This window comes from Arabidopsis thaliana (assembly GCF_000001735.4).
Source record: "Arabidopsis thaliana chromosome 1 sequence".
Classification (NCBI taxonomy): Eukaryota; Viridiplantae; Streptophyta; class Magnoliopsida; order Brassicales; family Brassicaceae; genus Arabidopsis; species Arabidopsis thaliana.
Genome location: NC_003070.9, coordinates 30320422 through 30340703, shown reverse-complemented (window position 1 = coordinate 30340703; position 20282 = coordinate 30320422). Strand labels below are relative to the sequence as shown.

At 37.6% G+C, this 20282-nt stretch overlaps 7 protein-coding genes across 9 annotated transcripts; 4 read left to right on the top strand and 3 right to left on the bottom strand.

Moving 5' to 3' along the window:
• The first annotated feature begins 318 nt into the window (after nucleotides 1-318).
• On the top strand, nucleotides 319-1382 carry ZFP1 (zinc-finger protein 1). Its single transcript, NM_106721.2, has one exon. It carries the CDS (start codon nucleotides 525-527, stop codon nucleotides 1209-1211), a length of 687 nt encoding a protein of 228 aa, NP_178188.1. The 5' UTR covers nucleotides 319-524; the 3' UTR covers nucleotides 1212-1382.
• A 1605-nt stretch (nucleotides 1383-2987) lies between these two features.
• AT1G80720 (Mitochondrial glycoprotein family protein) lies at nucleotides 2988-4607 on the bottom strand. 2 transcript variants are annotated; one of them, NM_001335003.1, is made up of 3 exons: nucleotides 4329-4607; nucleotides 3613-3935; nucleotides 2988-3519 (listed from the first exon to the last, which is right to left on the bottom strand). In NM_001335003.1, exons 1-3 carry the CDS (start codon nucleotides 4569-4571, stop codon nucleotides 3357-3359), a joined length of 729 nt encoding a protein of 242 aa, NP_001320214.1. In that variant the 5' UTR covers nucleotides 4572-4607; the 3' UTR covers nucleotides 2988-3356. The 2 variants fall into 2 exon arrangements, with proteins under 2 accessions (NP_001320214.1, NP_565244.1); NM_106720.3 differs by having other exon boundaries at nucleotides 3014-3519; nucleotides 4329-4569.
• Nucleotides 4608-4763: 156 nt separating this feature from the next.
• Nucleotides 4764-7281, top strand: DRS1 (DROUGHT SENSITIVE 1). The gene is made up of 4 exons (NM_106719.3): nucleotides 4764-5741; nucleotides 5848-6254; nucleotides 6665-6760; nucleotides 6992-7281. Exons 1-4 carry the CDS (start codon nucleotides 4908-4910, stop codon nucleotides 7203-7205), a joined length of 1551 nt encoding a protein of 516 aa, NP_178186.1. The 5' UTR covers nucleotides 4764-4907; the 3' UTR covers nucleotides 7206-7281.
• A 22-nt stretch (nucleotides 7282-7303) lies between these two features.
• Nucleotides 7304-8862, bottom strand: AT1G80700 (stress response NST1-like protein). Its single transcript, NM_106718.4, has 4 exons — nucleotides 8485-8862; nucleotides 8053-8102; nucleotides 7906-7958; nucleotides 7304-7770 (listed from the first exon to the last, which is right to left on the bottom strand). The coding sequence occupies exons 1-4, from the start codon at nucleotides 8724-8726 to the stop codon at nucleotides 7471-7473; spliced, it is 645 nt and encodes a 214-aa protein (NP_178185.1). The 5' UTR covers nucleotides 8727-8862; the 3' UTR covers nucleotides 7304-7470.
• An 897-nt stretch (nucleotides 8863-9759) lies between these two features.
• AT1G80690 (PPPDE putative thiol peptidase family protein) lies at nucleotides 9760-11665 on the top strand. Of its 2 annotated transcripts, none has more exons than NM_106717.3 (3): nucleotides 9760-10312; nucleotides 10524-10811; nucleotides 11159-11665. In NM_106717.3, the coding sequence occupies exons 1-3, from the start codon at nucleotides 10180-10182 to the stop codon at nucleotides 11419-11421; spliced, it is 684 nt and encodes a 227-aa protein (NP_565243.1). In that variant the 5' UTR covers nucleotides 9760-10179; the 3' UTR covers nucleotides 11422-11665. The 2 variants fall into 2 exon arrangements, with proteins under 2 accessions (NP_565243.1, NP_001320684.1); NM_001335002.1 differs by having other exon boundaries at nucleotides 10524-10823.
• A 158-nt stretch (nucleotides 11666-11823) lies between these two features.
• On the bottom strand, nucleotides 11824-16822 carry SAR3 (SUPPRESSOR OF AUXIN RESISTANCE 3). The gene is made up of 6 exons (NM_106716.4): nucleotides 16455-16822; nucleotides 13573-16106; nucleotides 13367-13490; nucleotides 13104-13252; nucleotides 12800-12897; nucleotides 11824-12419 (listed from the first exon to the last, which is right to left on the bottom strand). The coding sequence occupies exons 1-6, from the start codon at nucleotides 16483-16485 to the stop codon at nucleotides 12215-12217; spliced, it is 3141 nt and encodes a 1046-aa protein (NP_178183.2). The 5' UTR covers nucleotides 16486-16822; the 3' UTR covers nucleotides 11824-12214.
• RAE1 (Transducin/WD40 repeat-like superfamily protein) lies at nucleotides 16802-20179 on the top strand. Its single transcript, NM_106715.5, has 12 exons — nucleotides 16802-17054; nucleotides 17136-17217; nucleotides 17704-17790; nucleotides 17906-17983; nucleotides 18070-18263; nucleotides 18378-18519; nucleotides 18704-18784; nucleotides 19047-19175; nucleotides 19281-19358; nucleotides 19437-19508; nucleotides 19668-19748; nucleotides 19845-20179. Exons 2-12 carry the CDS (start codon nucleotides 17161-17163, stop codon nucleotides 19893-19895), a joined length of 1050 nt encoding a protein of 349 aa, NP_178182.1. The 5' UTR covers nucleotides 16802-17054; nucleotides 17136-17160; the 3' UTR covers nucleotides 19896-20179.
• The last annotated feature ends 103 nt before the right edge of the window (nucleotides 20180-20282 follow it).

Sequence of the window (20282 nt, the reverse complement as noted above, 5' to 3'; positions counted from 1 at the left end):
TCAAACGTCTCACCTAAACCCTAAATAAAGGATCCATACGTACATACGGATAAATATTTGTAATCCCCAAAAATCGTTTGTATAATGAAAAAGGATAATATGATTATAACAAAGAAAAACGACGAGGTGACAACAAAGACAAACTCATTTGATTAAGATAGAGCTACTTATAGCATTCATTACAAATTTACAATAGTATAACATGATATCATGAACACTCATTATATGTGTTCCCAGATAAATCAATAATTCATATAACTACGACATTAACTTCAAGTGTCCACTACTATACAGTTACATGTGTGGGCTCTATAGCTCTAGGTCAGATTGCACACATCAAAAGTGTCCTTTTTTCTTTAAACATCATTCAATTTGAAAAAAGGTCACATGTCCGTCCAATTCCATAAATAGAACTCACACTTCACTTCCCACGACCACATCAGTTCACATCTTTATCAATTCTTTTACTTTCATTCTCTTTATATATTCTCTCTACGCTATAATATATATTACACAGAATATACATGGAACCGTCCATCAAAGGAGATCAAGAAATGTTAAAAATCAAGAAACAAGGTCATCAAGATCTTGAGTTGGGGTTGACCCTTTTGTCACGTGGAACCGCGACCTCATCAGAGCTCAATCTCATCGATTCTTTCAAAACCAGCTCATCATCGACTTCTCATCATCAGCACCAGCAAGAACAATTGGCAGATCCGAGAGTGTTCTCGTGTAATTATTGTCAAAGAAAGTTCTATAGTTCACAAGCGCTAGGCGGTCACCAAAACGCTCATAAACGTGAGCGCACCTTAGCCAAACGTGGACAGTATTACAAGATGACTCTCTCCTCCTTGCCTTCTTCAGCGTTTGCGTTTGGCCACGGTTCAGTCAGCAGATTCGCAAGCATGGCATCGTTACCATTACATGGCTCGGTGAATAACAGGTCAACGTTAGGGATTCAAGCTCATTCAACGATCCATAAGCCCAGCTTCTTAGGAAGACAAACGACGAGTTTAAGTCATGTTTTCAAACAGAGCATTCACCAGAAACCGACCATAGGAAAGATGTTGCCGGAGAAATTTCACCTTGAAGTCGCCGGAAATAATAACAGTAACATGGTTGCTGCTAAGTTGGAGAGAATTGGACATTTCAAGAGCAACCAAGAAGATCATAATCAGTTTAAGAAAATTGACTTGACTCTTAAGCTATGAGCTCTGCCATCTTCTTTTTAGTCTTCATTATAACTTTTTTTATTCTCATCTTTGTTTGATATAATGATTGACGGCAGGGTGTGTTAGAGTTTCACTAATGATCAAGTTGTACTTTTTATATATTTCATTGATACCTTGTTGATGTAATTCAATATTTTAGGTCTGTTTTTAAGTCCATGTAGTACAATACTAACAACTATTAAAATGGACTATATGGAGAAAAGGTTAGGTCGTCCACGTACGGTACATATAGCTTTAGACTGGTGTAGTTATTATAATTACAAATGTGGACATCACATGTATAACTATAACATAACAATAAGATGAATATCATATATTAAAGGTCAATTGAAATTAGTTCGACGTAATAATAAGATGAAAATATCCAAAAAGATGCAAGTACAAATTATTGTGGGATATAGTCGTTAAGAGAAGCAAAACATGTCCTACGTTATACGTATTATTGCCCACTAGATTGTCACCGAATTATTAGACGTGAGCTGACTTTAGTCAATCAATATCAATATATTTCTTCGGTGTAAATCAATCATGTAGAGTTTTGTTTTTTTTCTTCCTTCTTTTGACAAAATAAAAAGTCATTCATATATATTCGTTTACCAAAAAAAAAAGCCATTTATAGTATAGTGGAAGATTTATACATTATAAAATGACAAAATAAAGCACCATAAGCAAGGTTTAACATTTTCTAAGGGAAAAAAATATACAGAGTGGATACAATGTGATTATCGAGGTGAGGAGGTCCTACATGTAGTTAAAAGAAACAGACATTAATCTACAAGCAAAGAGTTGTTCGTCAGAGGTTGTTGTTTTTATTGCCATGTGACTATTAAAGTTAAATTTTGATGGTCCTTTTTTAATCTAATCTTGTCATGTCGCTTTTATCATTTCATAAATAAAATTTACTAATTTTGCGTTGTTTGAATTTATATTTCGACAAACTTTAGCGTTGTTCAATTTAGTCGAGTAGAAGAACTCAGAAAAACATCTGCATTAGTGCATATCTATTTATAATAATTACATTTGTTACTTCACACACTTCACGATTTCTAATTTTTGTAATGATATTTGGCCATGTGGGGTGGGGGGGGGGGGAGGGGGAGTGGTATCTATATTAGTGAAAATTAATTAGTATTATTATTGGATTTAATGAATTATAACCCAAAGATTCTGTGAATTTTGCTTTGAGTAGGTCCGTATCAAGTTGATGTTTACACTAAAGTTAATATAATGATAATCATTGCAGTTAACAATCAATATTTTTCCACAAATCAAGATGTTAACGACGCGGAAATCATGTTGTTATGCACCATAATTACCTCACTAATCCCCCACATGATCCAAATACGTCACATCGGTTAAGATTTTTATGAACATACAAAAATCACATTTCACAGTAGAAACATATCCAAAATTCTATTAGATAATGACGTTTTCATTATACAGATACACGGAAAAGCCTATTAGATTTTTACATCATGAAATAACCTTATTGATTATTCTACCAAACAACAGAATCAAATGAACAAAAAATCCAAACTTCACTTCTAATCATATTCGAAATCTAATCCAGAGAACTGAGATTAGTGAAATGTCTTCACTAATTACGCGGATTCAGCTGGCTTGTCCCTTTTAACTTGTGGTGTTTCACTGTAAATCTACAGTTACCACCACACTTATGGAATTAAAATTTAAAAGTTGCTACTCTGTTAAGGAACACTAGAATTGATTTGGAAGTCACAAGTTAGAGTCAAAAGTGTTAGATAACAAGTTCCTAAGGGGGAAACAAAAGTTACCCGAGAAGCCATCATTTTACAAACTTAACTAAGACACTTTCAATCTTCATTGCTGGTAAGAAACAGAGCAAACAAGAGACACCAGAAATATGTGACGTGTATTGCTGAAATGATGTGAGTATTCAAATGAGTACCCATGCTCACAATTATGCATCTGGAATAGTTTTTACACAATCTGCTAGCTAAGAACCCAGCAAACAAAATTTGTTGCAAATGAATTTCTTGAAGCATATCCAAATCAAAGAGAGTCATACTCACATACACAACGGCCACTGAGCATTCCATGGAACCAAACAGTAGAAGATCGAAGACTTTTGCTGCAGGCTGATGCCTATTTTTGCTCAACATAGGATTTAACGCTCTCCATCCATCTAACGTACTCAGCTTTACCTTTGTTCTTCATATACCGATGCAAGAAAACAGCAAGCTCGTCGCTTATACCTCTTTCCTCTAAAAATTGATAGAGTGCGTCTTGAAGCTGATCATCTAATTCCCTGTAATAACCAAATGCCAAAGCCAATAAGTTGAGTTATTTCATTCTTGTATCTCAAATTTTTAATGTTGAAGAAAAGAATCAGTGGCCATACTCAAACTCTGGTCCACCATAGGAAGAGGGTGAAGTGTTGATGCCTCTACGAATGCAGAGCTTCGATATCTCTATGGTATCTGGCCAAGCAGAACACATGATCTCTAAAGCTTCAGTAGCACCAGCCTTGGAGATGTTGACAATGAAAGTGATGTGAAGAATATATTCAGGTTCAGTTTTGGTAGATTTTGACGTGGGAACTGATCTATCAAACATAGTTGCTTCAATTTTGATGTCTTCTTTATCCCCAAAATTCCTTTTCAAGCTAATCCACTGCTCTCCAGGCCGTTCATCCACAGTGAATGGACCAAAACTGTTAGGAGGCTGCAAATTTGTACAAGCAAAAGTGCTCAAAGTATTATTCAATGTAGCCAGTGGGAGAAATGTCGGAAATGGAAGCAAAAGTTCATGGAAATGCATTGTAGACGAACTAGAAAGTTGTCACTAGCTAACGTATGGGTTTATAAGAGGTCACTGCAACTTGCCAAAAAAAAAAAAAACTTGCAAATCCCAAAACAGAGAGGCCATTGCAGAGATGTGAACATTTTCTTCATCCAATAGTTTACAAATTGTATCAACCTAAGTTACACTATACAGATCAACATTTATATGATTCTCATGCCAAAACAATCAATTGATCAATAACACTATTCCAAAACCAGATTCCTAGAAGGCTTAAAGAATATAGAACCAAAAAAAAAGAGATTCATAGAGAACCTGAAGAGGAGGCGAGTGATCGAGTTCGTACTCAATCTCATTACGGATCAGTCGCAAAATGTTGCCCTGGAAAGCTGATTTCTGCATTTCTGAGACGTAACTCCCGGAGCTCAGACATCTGCGGCTGATTAAAATTTTAGGATTTAGATTCGTGGGCAAACCAATCCTAGGGCTCCGGTGAGCAATAGAAGGAGACGAATTAGAAAAGAGTGTTCTTCTCAGACATCTGACGAAGCGAGCCATTGACAGAGCTCGATTGGGGTTTTTCTTCTTTTAGGGTTTAAGTCATTAAGATGCTCCATCGTACGGTTCTTAAAATTTGGGATAAATGTTAAACTAATCTGCACCGTTCAATTTAGATCACACTTTGGTGTAAATGTGTAATTATATATTTTCGTTTTTTTATTTTTTTGGCGGCAGTTGTTATTCTGCCGCCTATTTCCGACCCATCAAATGTTGTTAGCTTTTTTCTTTTTCTTCTAGGTCTTCTTTCAGTTTTGGTGTGAAGAAAAAAATCTCTCCTTTTTTGTTTGTGTGTAAAGAGAAAAAATCTCAATTTTCTCAAGCATCAATCAATCAATGGCGACGGAGTACGAGCGGAAGAGATTGGAGAACATAAGACGGAACGATGAGATGTTGGCTGCTCTCAATGTCCGCGCCAAAGCTTCTTCTCTTCTCTCCGCCGCCAAACGCTCTCGAGATGATTCTAAATCTTTTAAGAAGAAGAAGCCCAAACCTGCTTCAACGCCCACTGTTATCCGAATGTCTCTACGCACCAGAGGTTTGAATCCAGATTCCGCTGGCTTACCTGATGGCTTTTCAGATTTCCGGATGGGTTCTCAGATCACACACAACCAACCATCTCCTCAGAAGCAATCGCCGCGTCTTTTGGCTCCTATTCCCTTCGAATCCGCGTATGAAGGATACGGTTCTTATACGCAATTGGTTGATACTCTTTTGGGTATTGAGAGTAAGTCTTGTAGAGGCAAATTGGTTAAGGGAGAAATTGGAGTGGTTAAGGATGAGAACGAGTCTCCTATGGTGAGGACTAGGAGTAGTTCTCGTGTATCTAAAGTTTCTGTTAAAAAGGAAGAGCCTGAAGATGATTCCTTCAGTGATTATGTGAACAAGGAATTTAGTATTCCGGTTAAGCCTGAGAAAATTGAGTTTGATCTGGATTTGTTGACTTTAGAACCGCAGAATGTAGCTCGTGTTGTGCCTGGGAGGATTTTTGTTGTCCAGTTCTTACCTTGCGAGAATGTTAAGATGGTTGCTGCAGGGGACAAACTTGGGAATGTTGGGTTTTGGAATTTGGATTGTGGGAATGAGGAAGATAATGATGGGATATATCTATTCACTCCTCACTCAGCACCAGTTTCATCTATTGTGTTTCAGCAAAACTCTTTATCAAGGGTAAGTTTTTTGTTAAACGACTTGTCTTTATTTAGTTGTCTATTGAAATTGGAGAAACGTTATCTCTTTCTTTAAGTCATCAAGTTCGTTGGTGCATTCATGGCAGGTTATTAGCAGCAGCTATGATGGTCTCATCCGGTTGATGGATGTCGAGAAGTCGGTTTTTGATCTGGTTTATTCCACGGACGAAGCTATATTTTCACTCTCGCAGAGACCAAATGATGAGCAAAGCTTGTACTTTGGTCAGGATTATGGAGTGTTCAATGTATGGGACCTCCGAGCAGGAAAGTCAGTTTTCCATTGGGAGTTACATGAACGGAGGATTAACTCTATAGACTTCAACCCGCAGAATCCGCATGTCATGGCGACAAGTTCCACAGATGGAACTGCTTGCCTTTGGGACTTGAGAAGCATGGGAGCCAAAAAACCGAAAACATTGTCTACTGTTAATCATTCTAGGGCTGTGCACTCTGCTTATTTCTCACCTTCTGGCCTTTCACTTGCAACTACAAGGTATCTTGTCATTTTTTCCACAGCCTATTCAATACACTTCATTAAGAACTACAAGTATAATCTCCTTGATTTAAGTCACATCAAATGTTGTTTGTCATTATATTGGAGAGATTAAGTAATATATGTTCTAGTTTTGTTGAGGTCATAAAGTCTGTGCATTTCGGTTTAAAAGTTGCACATATTTGAAAAAACACCACTGCCTTGAAGCAATTATGTCTGGGAACTTTACTTAGCTAGAAAACTTTGTGCCTTGATGGTTTTGAGACGGGAAATAAATACATCTCATAAACTTTTAGCAACGTAGACAAGAGTAAACATGTGTAGAGAGAGTGAAACTGATGTATAATGTAGGTCCCTATGTGCATCTCTGGGGTTTGCTGAACTCTTGTTTTGTTTTGTTTTCCTTGTAGCCTTGACAACTACATTGGTGTTCTAAGCGGCGCCAATTTTGAGAACACTTGCATGATATATCACAATAACACCAGCAGATGGATCTCCAAATTCAAGTATGTTCCAGTATCTTGTACCTTAATAAGCCTCTCAGTTCCAATACACTTCTTGCTTAATGTACTGTGTTCTGACAAAAGAATCCACAAGTAATTGTTATGAGTCTTTCACTATTTCTCTGACCAATACACTCTTTTTCCACTCTTTTTTGTTATGAGAAATGAAAAGAAGTAGGAATTGATTTCGTCTATTTGTCGAAAAACTGAAGTTGGTAATGATTTTGATTGCAGGGCAGTATGGGGGTGGGATGATTCATACATCTATGTGGGCAATTTGTCAAAGAAGATTGATGTGATCAATCCAAAACTAAAGCGAACAGTGATGGAACTGCATAACCCTCTGCAGAGAGCTATACCATGCAGAATCCATTGCCATCCTTATAATGTTGGAACGCTTGCAGGATCCACAGCTGGAGGACAAGTCTATGTTTGGACAACAAAGTAGCATACTTGACCTATTTGAATTAGCATGAGATGTTGTGTTGTTTTGTTATGTTGTACAAAGAAATGGAAGCAAGTTTAAAAAAAAAAAAACTGTAGCTCTTATAGCTTGCAAATCCTTGTAATCTATATTAATTATAAAGGTGATTCAACAAACAAAAGTAAAATGAGAGAACTGCATCAACTAGTGTATCAGTTCCAAAAGAATAATAACCCACAGAAGGGTACATTCTTCGTCATCTACCACCTAAGTTTCCCTTCTAATCATCTCAGTGAGGTCCATCACCTGGTTTCTGTACATTGCCCTTGTGTTCTTTTTCTGGCTGTGATACTTCTTTTGGGGAGAGTTTAGTAGATTGATCTTCTTGGGTTTTGGTTGGAGCATTCCCTGAAGGTTTCTTGGTTTCCAAAACAATTTCTTTTATTGTCTCTTCGATTTTTCCCAGTCTCTGTCTCATCTCCATTAGCTCTTCGTGAGACTTGGTTGCTGCCTCTACTTGTAATGCCTTTTGTTCAGCTTCTTCTTTCTCTTTCTTTTCTTCTTCTTTCCTTTTCTTCTCTCCAAGTTCCTGAGAATTAGTCCAATATCATGAGGCATATGCTAACAATAACCAGAATGAAGACAGAGGATAAACATTAAGACATGACTGAAACATCATCAGAAACTCATATCAGTTTGATAATGAACAATAAGGAGAACTCACAGCATCCATGATCTTCATTTTCCGGCGAGCATATTGAGCAACCAGATACACAGCTGTTACAAGAAACAATAGCCATTTATAAACAAGTCACATTTGACAGTAAACATTGAACATAACAACTAAGATAACGGGAGTGAATGGCAATACCTACAGATGGCAAGCAGACGATGATGAATTGCACCACATGCCAATCAAACCTAACACAAAGCAAAATCCATATGAGAACATACTACAAACACAAAGCAGCACAAGAACTCAACTTACTATATAAGAGATAGTTTCAGAAAGTCAAAGAGATAATCGCAGCAGAAATTGAAAACCAGTTCACTTGTTTCAGCCTAAAGAAGCTCACATTCCACAATTCTACAATCCTGAGGTTTTGTAGCCTAAAATTAACTTCAAAATATACAAGGTAAGTTGAAAAAATAGGGTCTTTCCATGATTTAAGGCCTATAGAAGCATGAATCAAACACATTATAGCATCTGATAGACTAAACAAAGGACAAGATCAGCGAAGAGTGTTTGCACGCATTCGAGAGTAGAACCCTCTTTAAACCCCAAATCTCCGGTAGAAATTACCCAAATTTGTTCTTCTTGGGTGGTTCAGTGAACAAGATCTTCGCAGCGGTAACGAAATCGAGCTTATCGAGTTTCTTATAGGTCTCATCGTAGCGAGAAACACTAGATTCAGTGTCGCTGTGATGCGCAACGCTAGATTCCGTCTTCTCGAGTTTATTCTCTCCTTTTGTGCAGAAACGTCGGGTCCTGTAAAGCTTCAACCGGGTCGATAATCCGGACCACGAGCCTCTGCCGCGAATCATCTTGATCTCTCCCGGCGTCAGCTCCAATCACTACTCGCGCATTTTCCACACAATATGAGCGTTTCAAAACGCGGTCTTGAGGCTAATGTTGGTCTCCACAATAACCGGATCTGACCGTACCGTACCGGGTCTAGGGTTATTGGTTCGATCAGATAGCGAATTTAAGACTCTCATGTGTCAATTGTGATCATCTGACTTTGTAATAAATTTCAATCAAATTTGGTATGTTTGTCAACAAATATTTGTTACCTTTTGTTTTCAGTTTGTTTTTCATTTTTTTTTTTCAGCTTTGGATTCTATTTGTGAGCTAAGATATTGACCTTTTTTTTTTCCCCTTTCTGTTCAATTAATTTTAATGATTATTATATTATGATAGGGAAACATTTTATTTTGAAGGTTAACCAAAGGCAAATTAGTGGCAGGCCTCTAATATTTCATATATTAAAGATAGAAAGTTGAACTTTTCATACAACTTGTAACTCTTAAGTTTATAGTCTTTACAACATCTTGTACATCATATTATATAGTTGTAAGAAAAAAATGAATAAACGCAAAGTTATATTGATTATGATATTTTTGTGGACACTACCTACATTCAATAAACAAACATAGATCCATGATTAGTGTCATTTTTCCCCCCAAATTTTTATTTTCCGCAATGAAAAAATGGTTTATTGTACTATATATATATTCCCACTTTGCACCATAATTAGTCGCACCACTTTGACACCTTAATTAAAAAAAAAAAAATTGTGAGTGTATTAAAAAGAAAAAGTGTGGTCTCGAGACAAAAAGTTGAGCCAAAGATAGGGGAATATTATTAAGCTTTATTTATATTGGACCCCATAATAAACTGTGAAATTATTAAAGCATACCGCCAATATTAATTTAAGTTCTATGCATTTATAAAATCATTGGCTATAAACATTCTATAAGGTATCTAGATCGTTCGCGGTAATCGGTTTTAAGAAAAAAGATTCATAAATAGTTTTAAGGAAATTGTAAAATGGATTCATAAATATATGGAAGTAGATTTATTTATTGAAGATTCAAAACTAGTAATAAAAGCTAAGCAAGAAGTCTCATTTCTGTTGCTAAAGGCTTTTTAATCGAAAAGAGGAAACATAATTGGCATCGGAAATCTCAAAAGACAAGTCTCGTTGGCATTTTGTGTAATTTTAATAATCTTGAATTTAGAGAAAAAGGGTAAAGCTTGTCATCAACTTATTCGACAGTTTATATAAAAACCGAGTCATCTTTCATCGGAAGTACTTCCCTCCGGCCCATTTTCTGACGCCGGCGATACTCTCTTTCACCTCTTTCTTTCTTTCTTCTCTGTCTTTTTTGCTTTGTTTCTCTCCAGTGAGGAAAATGGCGGAGTCATTACGATTCTCCGACTGAAAAAAGAAGTTAAAACCTTTGAAAGAAGAGGAAGAATTTGAAAGAAAGGAAAATGCTTTGCCGGAAAAACTCAAGCTTGGTGGACAGAGGAAATGTTCCGGTTTATCTGAATGTCTACGATCTTACTCCCATTAATGGCTATGCTTACTGGCTTGGTCTTGGCGTTTACCATTCTGGTGTTGAAGGTCACTCTTTCACTTTCTTGGATTTCTTGAATTTTCTTCTCTCCGGGCGTTCATGTTTTAGATCTAAATAGTCATTTCATGTTAGATCGGATTATTATTGGGATTTCAAGTCATTTATAACACCAAATTCCAAAGTGTTGGATATCAGTTGAAGTCATTGAGCAAGATATTGAAGTTTTAAAGAATTTTGTTTGTTTTTTGGTATTTATAGTTCATGGTATAGAGTATGCTTATGGAGCTCATGAATATCCAAGCACTGGGATATTCGAAGGGGAGCCGAAGCAATGTGAAGGCTTTACGTTTAGGAAATCGATTTTGATTGGTAAAACGGATCTTGGTCCTTTGGAAGTCAGAGCTACTATGGAGCAACTTGCTGACAACTACAAAGGAAGTTCTTACAATCTTATCACCAAGAACTGCAACCATTTCTGCGATGAAACTTGTATTAAGTTAACTGGGAATCCAATTCCTAGTTGGGTTAACCGCCTTGCCCGAATCGGTAAATTCTCTGGTAACTTCCCTCATTCTTTACATTTTGGGCTTTTATGATTGTACAAGTTAGAGACAAAGAGACTGAATCAAGTAGTTATGTTTGTAAGTGTGTATTGTGTATTGTGATGCTAATACTCAATGCCTTATAAAGTCTCAGCTTTTAGACTATAATGTTGTGACTTGGTTTAGCTTCTTTTTTCTCGGAGTTGACTTGAAAGATTTCATCTTTATGCGTATGATCGATAAGAATAGCTTCTGACTTGGGTTTGTTGGCTTTAACTTTCCATATTTGGAAAGGACTCTGTTTCTGTGCTCTCAAGTTTGAATTGTTGTGTGTTGATTGATTATACATAGGCTTCATGTGCAACTGTGTGCTTCCTGCGACTATAAACGCGACCAGGTTTGGAAACAACAGAGTCAATCAAGACAAATCATGTGAAGCAGAAAATGAGAAGAAGAAACTGACGAGTGTATCGAGCAGAGAGAGGTCTACCATTGCTACTCCTTCGTCGTCTTCTTCGTCTCCTTCAGTTCAAGTTCGCGGTCGAAGCAGGAAAAGGCGTCCTCGTGCTCTGCAACCTTCATCGCCATTGACTCTCGGATCTTCCTCCGTTTGACTATAAGTAAAATGAAATTTGGCTTTGTTTGGTAAATCCATTTTTGATCTCTCAACTAGAGAGACCACTCTGTATTTCTTCTATTAATTGCGAGTGTGCTCTGTAATCTTGTTAATATGCAAACCTTTTTCTTTTCTTTTTTTTGTAATCTTATTTGCATTTTCTTTTCAGATTTTGGACTTTATTTTTACAGTCAGATATCAAATTCTCGGTCAGTAGCAATCAGAAACAAGAGATACGAATTAAAAAAAAAAAAAAAAAAACTAAAGAAGAAGGAGAATATATTCCAGCAAACTTTTTAGATTCCTTACTTGTATATCTCACTTTCGGCAAATCTTATTCAAGAAATTTAAATATCATTTACAAACAAAAAGTTAATGATGAAAAGCAGATGCCTAGCATTAGAACATGAAGACAATTCAAATACATCACCAAAGCTTATGATATTAGCAGAATATTATTAACTCATATTTCTCCATCACAAGAATTCTCTCTGTCAAAGCAGCTACGAATAATTTGAAGTTGAAGTAGCTTCATTGTCATTCAATTGTACTTGAGAATTTAGTTCAGCTATGAATAAGCCATGAAAATCAATACAATTCCACTTACATTGATTTTCACCTTTACTTTCACAAAATATGTATAAGATTTGGGAATTTGCTAAAACAACACGACCAAATCAACTCATTCACGCTTCTAAGGTCGTGTAGTAACAGAAGCAACACACAAACTGACTCTGTTTCACACACAACAGGTTAAAAGACCTTCTGACAGAATAATAATGTCTGTTTTACTAAGCTGAGATTTGGCCCGTCTCTGAGAGATATAGAGAGAAGAGTGACACAGCGTCTTGCAGATGTGTTGATCTTACATCTTCTGGCAAAGGGGCATCAAAGGCTGTCTCAAAGCATGTTAGCTGAGTCTCTCGGCTTGGATTCTTACTCAGATCTGACAGAAGTAAATCGCATATTTCCTCAGCCATCTTTGAGTATGCGACTCTGCAGCATTCAAAGAGTTGGTGAGTTAACTGTGTATTTGTAACCAATATGCTAAAAAGTGACGAACAGAGAATGTGTGACCCGTATCTGTCCACACAGCAAACTTGGGCTGTGTTGTCATCAGAAGCCATCTACTTAGTTTAGGAGCAATTACTATGGATTCCACCAAATTTAGAAGGATCCATCCAAAATTGCTCCATTATGTATCATTTTTAAGTTTGGTAATATGTAAGCGGTCATATCCTAGGAATTATCTATATCTTATACAAACAAACGCATAGAATGAAGAAGGATCATACAAGTTCATGCAAGCCATGAGTAGTTCTTGACGATTATTCAATGCTATTAATTAGCAAGTGGGAGACGTATGAAGTACTTACCTTGCTTCAACTGGTAATCTGTCACCCCAAACAGCCAATGATTCGTTTAAACGACCGACAAAATTTCTGCAAGACTCGTTTGTGCTATCAAGGGGTTCCTGTGGAAGCCAAGGAGTTATGTTGTTTGTATCATTCATAAAAGTGTTTACACATCGAGAATAAAAAGACTCTTATGCCCATGATCATAGGAGTGCAAGTTCCAGTGTTTAAGACAATCTTGTTGAGTATCATCAGTGCAAGAAATGATATGTTGTACAATCAGTTTGGTCAACAAATATAAGACTATAAAAAAACGTAGACATACCAGTTCTACCATCGTATCAGCATCTTCTTGCAGTGAACTCTTTAGTAAATAGAATGACATGTAAATCCCAGCACCCAAATCCCAGTTTTCAATCTCAGACTTGCGATCATCCATTGAAGTAGCAATTCTCCAGATTTCTGAATGGTTAGCTGCATTTAATAAAGACAAAACAAATCACTCCAACTAGATCCATCCTACATCACACCGGGATCATGTTCTAGTTGAATAGTTGGGTCTGCAAATAAGGAAATGAAGAGACTTACCTGACAAAAACAATGAATGAGCAACTGACGTCATAAAAATGGAATGAGCTCTTTGCCAGTTTGCGCATTCAATAAACTGGTCAAGAGCCTTTACGAAATCTCCATGGTAATTGTAATAAACTGCCTGCAACACAATGAGTAAATCAGCAATGAGCCACAAGAACCTTTAGCAGAAGTAGAAAAGAAGAGTGGTATGGTGTCCTTACCAGAGCTTCGTGCATCCATTCAGAAGGGATACCCAAGTCCTTGATAAATTGCCGTTGTGATTCCATAGAACTCCAAGTTTCACAGTATTGAAACAGGATTTCCCGAATGACAGTGACGTGTAGATATGGATGATCTTCACGGAAGGGTATGTGAAGAACAACGTAGATAGCCCAATGACAAAGGCCCTGAGAGAGAAGCTGTGCAACAAATCCCATATCTAGAGTGTGAAGATCATCTGAAGTGAAAGCTCCAACTGCTTCTAGAATTCCTCGGTGGTGCCAGATCATATGATAGTCAAGTGGATCATCAGTTGAAGAGAAGGCACTGAACATAGTCTGCAGGAAACCAAATTCTTCCTCTTCTTTGCTGTGTAGAAGCATAAGATAATACAAGATGTCAGAATGCTTGTTGTCGCTTACAAACCCATCTGCAGGTCCTTCATCAATATATATTGGGACGGGCCACGGAGCTTTTGCCTGATTTAGTAGGAGCTGATAGCTTCTGAAGATGATAGGTAATGAACTGTCGGGAGGTAGATGATGCCACATTAACAACCCTAGGAATCTCTTCCAGTCAATTGTAAAATCTTGTAACGCATCATGGATATTACCAGCAAGCAATTCGTAAAGCTTAATTCTCTCCTTCTCAATGAAATTAAAATCCAGCCCATTCCTTCTCCAAAGGTGAAGCTGCTGCAAGATATCATTGCGGTTTACAGTTGATCCACCAGCCTGGCTCAACAAACAAGCAAGTCTAACATCTCCCTTAGATATGGCAAGTTCCACAGCTGAATCAAGCTCTCGTCCAGTTAGAAGAAAGAATAAGTGCTCAAGGTAGCTAGAACCATTTAGATCACTCACATCTTCTTGTACACGGTGACTGACACTTTCTTGGAGCCAACAACTGAATTCTGCTCTTCGGATAAGCGGAAGAGCTTCTGTATCAATTTTTGCAGAATCTTCCTTCACATCCTGCATCACGTCTTCCTCGTTATCAGAAGCTGCATACATCAAACGTTCAGTACTCTGTCTCTCAGAAAAGAGAACTTTTATGAGTTCCCAGACCATGACTTGGTGCATTAAAAACAGCTTCGCAGATGTGGACAACCCAGCAACTTCCAGCTGTTTCTCGATTATACCAATATAACTTCGGCAGATATCTGAAAGAACTACACGATCGGTGACAACATTCTGAAGTTTAAGACTGAAAGAGCCAAACCTAACTTCTTCTTCTACATGATTCAATTCCTTGTGGAGACTTAAGGGAGCCTCAAACGCAGAATCAATAAGTTCTTTCTGAACTTTTCCCTTTCTATCCCAAACCACTTTGTCAATTGCTATCTTTTCTTTATTGATCACAGAAGACAATACCATCTGGGAACTGGAGCTACATATTGGCTTACCAGTGTGAAAAAGAACGCCATTTGGGCCCCAACCTGCTCGGAACGATCTTCCCATGAATAATGCTGCATCAACAACATTGCGGGAATAGTTATCAGTTAACGGTGTGACATGGCTGATGTCCAGCTCGAAACCTCCCGTTTTCGACTTTCTCACTGCCAAATTCTTATTTTGTTGTACCATCAGGATACTACCTGGGGAGCTTTTATCATTACCAGGGTTATACTCCAGCAAAGCAAGCGGAGTTTTGCGCACGACCGGTGGAGGGTCTTGATGACTATTTCTTTGAGCAATTTTCTGCGAAGGTCTTACATTTCGTTTAGTCAAGGATGTCATAAGATGGGAAGTTTGCTCTCTAAAGTCCTCACTTTCGTCTTCATCTTCATTAGGAAACATCAGCATTCTCATTTCTTTCATCTTTTCAGGATCAAGTCCTAAATGAGCTGGGAGAGAATGAGAAAGCTCTAGCTCCGAAGTTTCCATCTGATCTTCTTCATCAATGTCAGCTACCTTTTTACCATCCAGTCCTACGGGATCTCCCAAACCTGGCGCATCATCCATTGCAATATCTTCTGCCTCATCATCACTCAACCCAAATCTGCTGAAATGAGGAACGAAGAACTTCCATAAACCATTATCGGGATCAAATGAGATGAAAGTTGCTCCTTGTCTTTCCGTGCTCTGTTTCAATTTATAAGCAATATGGTTAACTTGCTGTTTTCCCCAAGTTAGATCTGGTATGTTTACGACCAGAGTCACCTCAGCAGCCTTGTTAAGTCCCTCACCAACAACCGGCTTGGAGCTCTCATCATCATAAACAATAACCTCGTGCCTATGAAACTTAACTATGTGATCCAGGTCCAACCTTCTAACATCCGTGTTTCCAAGAAACCTAATATAACCGTAACCAATCCTGCCAATAGTAAAATCAGGAACCCGGCTGCAATAATCAGGGCTTTCAATTTCTCGCTCAACCAGCTCGTTTATACATGGCTTCAAGAAGTAGTCAGGAGAATTCAACATAGGCAATGAATCAATGATCTCTTTGGAATGCTCACACAAGGCAGCAATTCCATCTAAAGAGATCCTTCTTTTCTTTCGCGAGTCCAAATCTCTAGCCATCCTTGAAATCTCTGTCGACATAGAATTTTTGAAAATTTCAAAATCAGATGATAAAAGTTACAACCTAAGTAGCACACGATTCTGAATCAAATGAACTTAGAACAGGACTTGAGCGGGTAAGGTCAGATAAAAACATAGCAGAGACTCAAACATCAGAAAAAAACAAAAAGCAAATCAATGTACTCTAAGCATCAGTGTTACAAACTCGAATTTTATAAGAGTTGAATGATGAACATGATTCTGAAGCTAACATGATATGTAAAACATTAATAGCCCAAGTTCAGGCGCACGACTTGAGTAGCTAAGGATAAAAACATAGCAGAGACTCAAACATCAATAGCAACACAAAGAAGATTTACCTGGAAATGGTTGAATAGAAAGAGACGTCATGATTGAAGGAAACAGAAACAAACACCGAGAGGGTAAAGAAAGCGACAAGCTAGGGTTTTCTTTCTTATAATCACTGACTCTACCGCGACCTTTCCGATTTCTCTTACAAATCCATTACTGAGACGACGCTAACTTACGGCGGTGACGATGATCGGATAAAAATCTAAAACCGTCCTGATTCCCCTAAATTCCAGAGTTCTTCACACTGAAGTGGTCGGAGTTAGCCGCCGCAGGGGAAAAGAGAGGGAAAGCTCTCATAGTGTGTGAGATCTGCCGGGTTTGTTTAGGATCCGTTTAACCACCCGACCCGAACCGAATTCCTTTCCAATTAAAGTCAACATTGGGCCATAATAAGGCCCAAATATTAGGCCCGATAATGTTTTTCCTTTTTTCGGTATGAAAATGTTTTAATCCCAGCGTCTGATAAACGCTGCGCCGGACGTCAATGTGACGCAGAGAGACCTTTATAAGTACTTCGTCGCATTCTCTCTCTTCCGACTCAATTCGTTTTCCCTCCTCTTCTGCTTACCGGAAAAGTCTATATCTCCGACGGACCTTCTTCTCTCTAGGTTTGTCTCTTTTATTCTGATAAAAGCTTTTAGAGAAGGATTACTTATGTGATTCTGTCTCTTGAATTGAACTTTTAACAGTTAATCAGACCTCGCGCTCGTGATAATGGCAACTTTTGGTGCGCCTGCTACCGCCAACAGTAACCCTAACAAATCCTACGAGGTAACTCTTTTCTGTTTCTATGGTGGTTGATTTATTTTGTTGGATTTGCTTCTCGAGGTTTTGTATTTAGATTTAGGGTGTGGGTTTATAATCCATGGGATCGCTTATATAATAATCCTTGGTGTTTTTGCGTCGATTTTAATCTTGGTTGAATCTTGCCGGTAGTGTGCTAGGGTTTTACTTCTGAAATCGAGGAGAGCTATTTTCTGATTTAACTCTTTCTTTCTATCTAATAATCACTGATTTAGAAACTTGTTGTGAGATTTGTCTTAGTTAACTTGTTGTGAGATTTGTTTCTAGTCTCTCTAATCACTGATTTGGAAAGCAAAACTAGTGTAACTACTGAATGAACTCTTTTGGGACGGGCTTACTTTCTTGTGAACGTATACTGGTGATGGTTGCTGTGTATCTTGCTTGGGTTTCTCTTTTAAAGTTCGCCTTTCTGTTTGTAGTATAAATTTCACAAAGGTTTGTATTTGTCTGCAGGTTACTCCATCACCGGCAGATTCTATTTCGAGCTTAAGTTTTAGTCCAAGAGCTGATATACTTGTGGCCACTTCATGGGACAATCAGGTTTTCTTTTAATTCCTTGGCTCCTTTGTTTTTCCATGGCTTAAAATCTAATTTGTTTGTCCTAATAACTCTTGTATATATATTGTAACATGTGAGTTTGCTTCTTCTATTGCAGGTGAGGTGTTGGGAAATATCCCGTAGTGGAGCCTCTCTAGCCAGTGCTCCTAAAGCATCAATATCACATGATCAGCCGGTAATATGTCATTCTTCTTCTTATCTTACCTTTTTTTTTCTTTTGCCTTTGAATCTGATGCATATACGTCCTTTCTTGTGTTGAAGGTTTTATGTTCTGCTTGGAAAGATGATGGAACCACAGTCTTTAGCGGTGGATGTGATAAGCAAGCAAAAATGTGGCCCTTGTTGTCTGGTGGTCAACCTGTAACTGTTGCTATGCATGAGGGTCCTATCGCAGCTATGGCTTGGATCCCGGGAATGAATCTCCTTGCAACTGGAAGTTGGGATAAAACTTTGAAGTAAGAATGATTGTTCATTATTTCCTATGACTGAATGTAGCAAATTATAGAATGTTGACTGATTCATTTATTTGCTGCCATGAATTTAATGATGTATGTTGGTTTTCCTTCCAGATATTGGGACACAAGACAGCAAAATCCTGTACATACCCAACAGCTTCCAGACAAATGTTATACATTGTCTGTGAAACATCCTCTGATGGTTGTCGGGACTGCCGATAGAAATCTGATAGTCTTCAACTTGCAAAATCCTCAGGTTAGAATTTTTCCTTGTTGTTCCATGTTATAACTTGCGCATGAGAGTTCTAAGTGCTAACAATGCTGTCAGCATCACATGGTTTTGGGAATTCGTGATCAATTTAGCCCATGTGCTATCTTACAAAGAATAGATGAACAGGCTTTCACCATTAGATTAACAGTTTCTCTTGTGTAAACTGTAGACTGAGTTTAAGAGAATCCAATCCCCACTGAAGTACCAGACGAGGTGTGTTACTGCCTTCCCTGATCAGCAAGGTTTTTTGGTATGTCTTCTTATTTATGTTCTGTTGTGTTTTGGTTAATTCAGTTTTACAGGAATTAGCTTGTTCGTTAGATGCTTACATTTTAGGTTAGACATTGCAATGTTTTTATTTGCAATCTCGAGAAGATTTTATGTATGTCATTCTAGCAAAAAATAGAGTAATTTTATATGGGAGATTGTTTTGCTAGTCACATCTCCAGATCCTATCTAAATCACAATGGTGTTGAATATGAAAAATTAACCAGATCCAATGATCTCTATAGGTTGGTTCAATTGAGGGGCGGGTTGGTGTTCATCATCTGGATGATTCTCAACAGAGCAAAAACTTCACATTCAAATGCCACAGAGATGGAAATGATATATATTCTGTCAACTCTCTGAATTTCCACCCGGTAAGCTCTATCTATAGTTATACTCTTATACTCGTATGTATTCTTTGAAGCCTTCAGCATATGTTGAGCGATGAAAATGATTGTTTGAGTTGTTGTGGATTTAAGGTACATGGCACTTTTGCAACTGCTGGGTCAGATGGTGCTTTCAATTTCTGGGACAAAGATAGTAAACAAAGACTCAAGGTATTTTCCTCCTGCATTGATTTTTTATTTTGTTAACCAAGTAATTATCTAACAGTTTTGTATTCTGTGTCCCCACAGGCCATGTCGAGGTGCAATCAGCCAATTCCATGCAGCTCGTTCAACCACGATGGATCGATATATGCATATGCGGTATGATATAAATCTTATTTGGTTTCACTTTATTTGTACATGCTCATGTTATATGTTGCAAAATCGAGATGGTCTTTTACTTGGAATCTAAAACCATCATTGTGTTGAAAAACCTTTGAGAGCATACATGAATGCTTTCTAACATGTATTATTATATAGGCTTGCTATGACTGGAGCAAAGGTGCAGAAAATCACAACCCGGCGACTGCAAAAAGCAGCATTTTCTTGCACCTGCCACAGGTGTGTGCGCGTCACAGACAATAGTAATATCATCATGTTTCCTAAACATTAGTGTCTGTATCTAACGGACGGAATTTGTTTTAAATGAAATTGCAGGAAAGCGAGGTTAAGGCCAAGCCAAGAGTTGGAGCAACCGGCAGAAAATGAGCGTTGCTTAGTCTGATTTCTTCGCTAGTGATTTTTTTTTTTTTTTTAGCTTGTGGACTTCGTTGGGCTTTGTTATCTACTTTAGTTCATGACATTTTGAATATACATTAGGAGTCTTGTCTAAAAGACTAAAAGTAAATCTCTAATGTTTCTAGTTGGGCCTAATTTGGAACCATCTCGTCTCATACCTCTTTCGTTTCATCATACTAAGGAAATCTTTTTTTCTTATCAAGAATTTATTTTAGTACATCTGATTCCATAGTTAAACTTTAGTTATTTTAATAACTCAAATCAATAAAATCAACCAAGAAATGTTTATCTAAAACTAGTATAATTAAAACGACTAATGTTTTCTTCTCTCATTGTTACTGTCGGAGCAAATTTTCC

Bases quoted from the DNA above. Each gene is read 5' to 3' on its own strand.
- ZFP1 (NM_106721.2), top strand. From the start codon at position 525: ATGGAACCGTCCATCAAAGGAGATCAAGAAATGTTAAAAATCAAGAAA.
- AT1G80720 (NM_001335003.1), bottom strand. From the start codon at position 4,571: ATGGCTCGCTTCGTCAGATGTCTGAGAAGAACACTCTTTTCTAATTCG. The intron at 3,936-4,328 runs GTTCTCTATGAA...ACAAATTTGCAG, and splicing joins ATCACTCGCCTCCTCTTCAG to CCTCCTAACAGTTTTGGTCC. The intron at 3,520-3,612 runs GTATGGCCACTG...TGGTTATTACAG, and splicing joins TATGGTGGACCAGAGTTTGA to GGAATTAGATGATCAGCTTC.
- DRS1 (NM_106719.3), top strand. From the start codon at position 4,908: ATGGCGACGGAGTACGAGCGGAAGAGATTGGAGAACATAAGACGGAAC. The intron at 5,742-5,847 runs GTAAGTTTTTTG...CATTCATGGCAG, and splicing joins AGCAAAACTCTTTATCAAGG to GTTATTAGCAGCAGCTATGA. The intron at 6,255-6,664 runs GTATCTTGTCAT...TTTTCCTTGTAG, and splicing joins CTTTCACTTGCAACTACAAG to CCTTGACAACTACATTGGTG.
- AT1G80700 (NM_106718.4), bottom strand. From the start codon at position 8,726: ATGATTCGCGGCAGAGGCTCGTGGTCCGGATTATCGACCCGGTTGAAG. The intron at 8,103-8,484 runs GTAATTTCTACC...GCTTTGTGTTAG, and splicing joins CCCAAGAAGAACAAATTTGG to GTTTGATTGGCATGTGGTGC. The intron at 7,771-7,905 runs GTGAGTTCTCCT...ACTAATTCTCAG, and splicing joins AAATGAAGATCATGGATGCT to GAACTTGGAGAGAAGAAAAG.
- AT1G80690 (NM_001335002.1), top strand. From the start codon at position 10,180: ATGCTTTGCCGGAAAAACTCAAGCTTGGTGGACAGAGGAAATGTTCCG. The intron at 10,313-10,523 runs GTCACTCTTTCA...TGGTATTTATAG, and splicing joins TTACCATTCTGGTGTTGAAG to TTCATGGTATAGAGTATGCT. The intron at 10,824-11,158 runs GTAACTTCCCTC...GATTATACATAG, and splicing joins CCGAATCGGTAAATTCTCTG to GCTTCATGTGCAACTGTGTG.
- SAR3 (NM_106716.4), bottom strand. From the start codon at position 16,485: ATGACGTCTCTTTCTATTCAACCATTTCCAG. The intron at 16,107-16,454 runs GTAAATCTTCTT...CTATGTCGACAG, and splicing joins TTCTATTCAACCATTTCCAG to AGATTTCAAGGATGGCTAGA. The intron at 12,420-12,799 runs GTAAGTACTTCA...TGAATGCTGCAG, and splicing joins AGATTACCAGTTGAAGCAAG to AGTCGCATACTCAAAGATGG.
- RAE1 (NM_106715.5), top strand. From the start codon at position 17,161: ATGGCAACTTTTGGTGCGCCTGCTACCGCCAACAGTAACCCTAACAAA. The intron at 18,520-18,703 runs GTTAGAATTTTT...TGTAAACTGTAG, and splicing joins TCAACTTGCAAAATCCTCAG to ACTGAGTTTAAGAGAATCCA. The intron at 19,749-19,844 runs GTGTGTGCGCGT...ATGAAATTGCAG, and splicing joins TTTTCTTGCACCTGCCACAG to GAAAGCGAGGTTAAGGCCAA.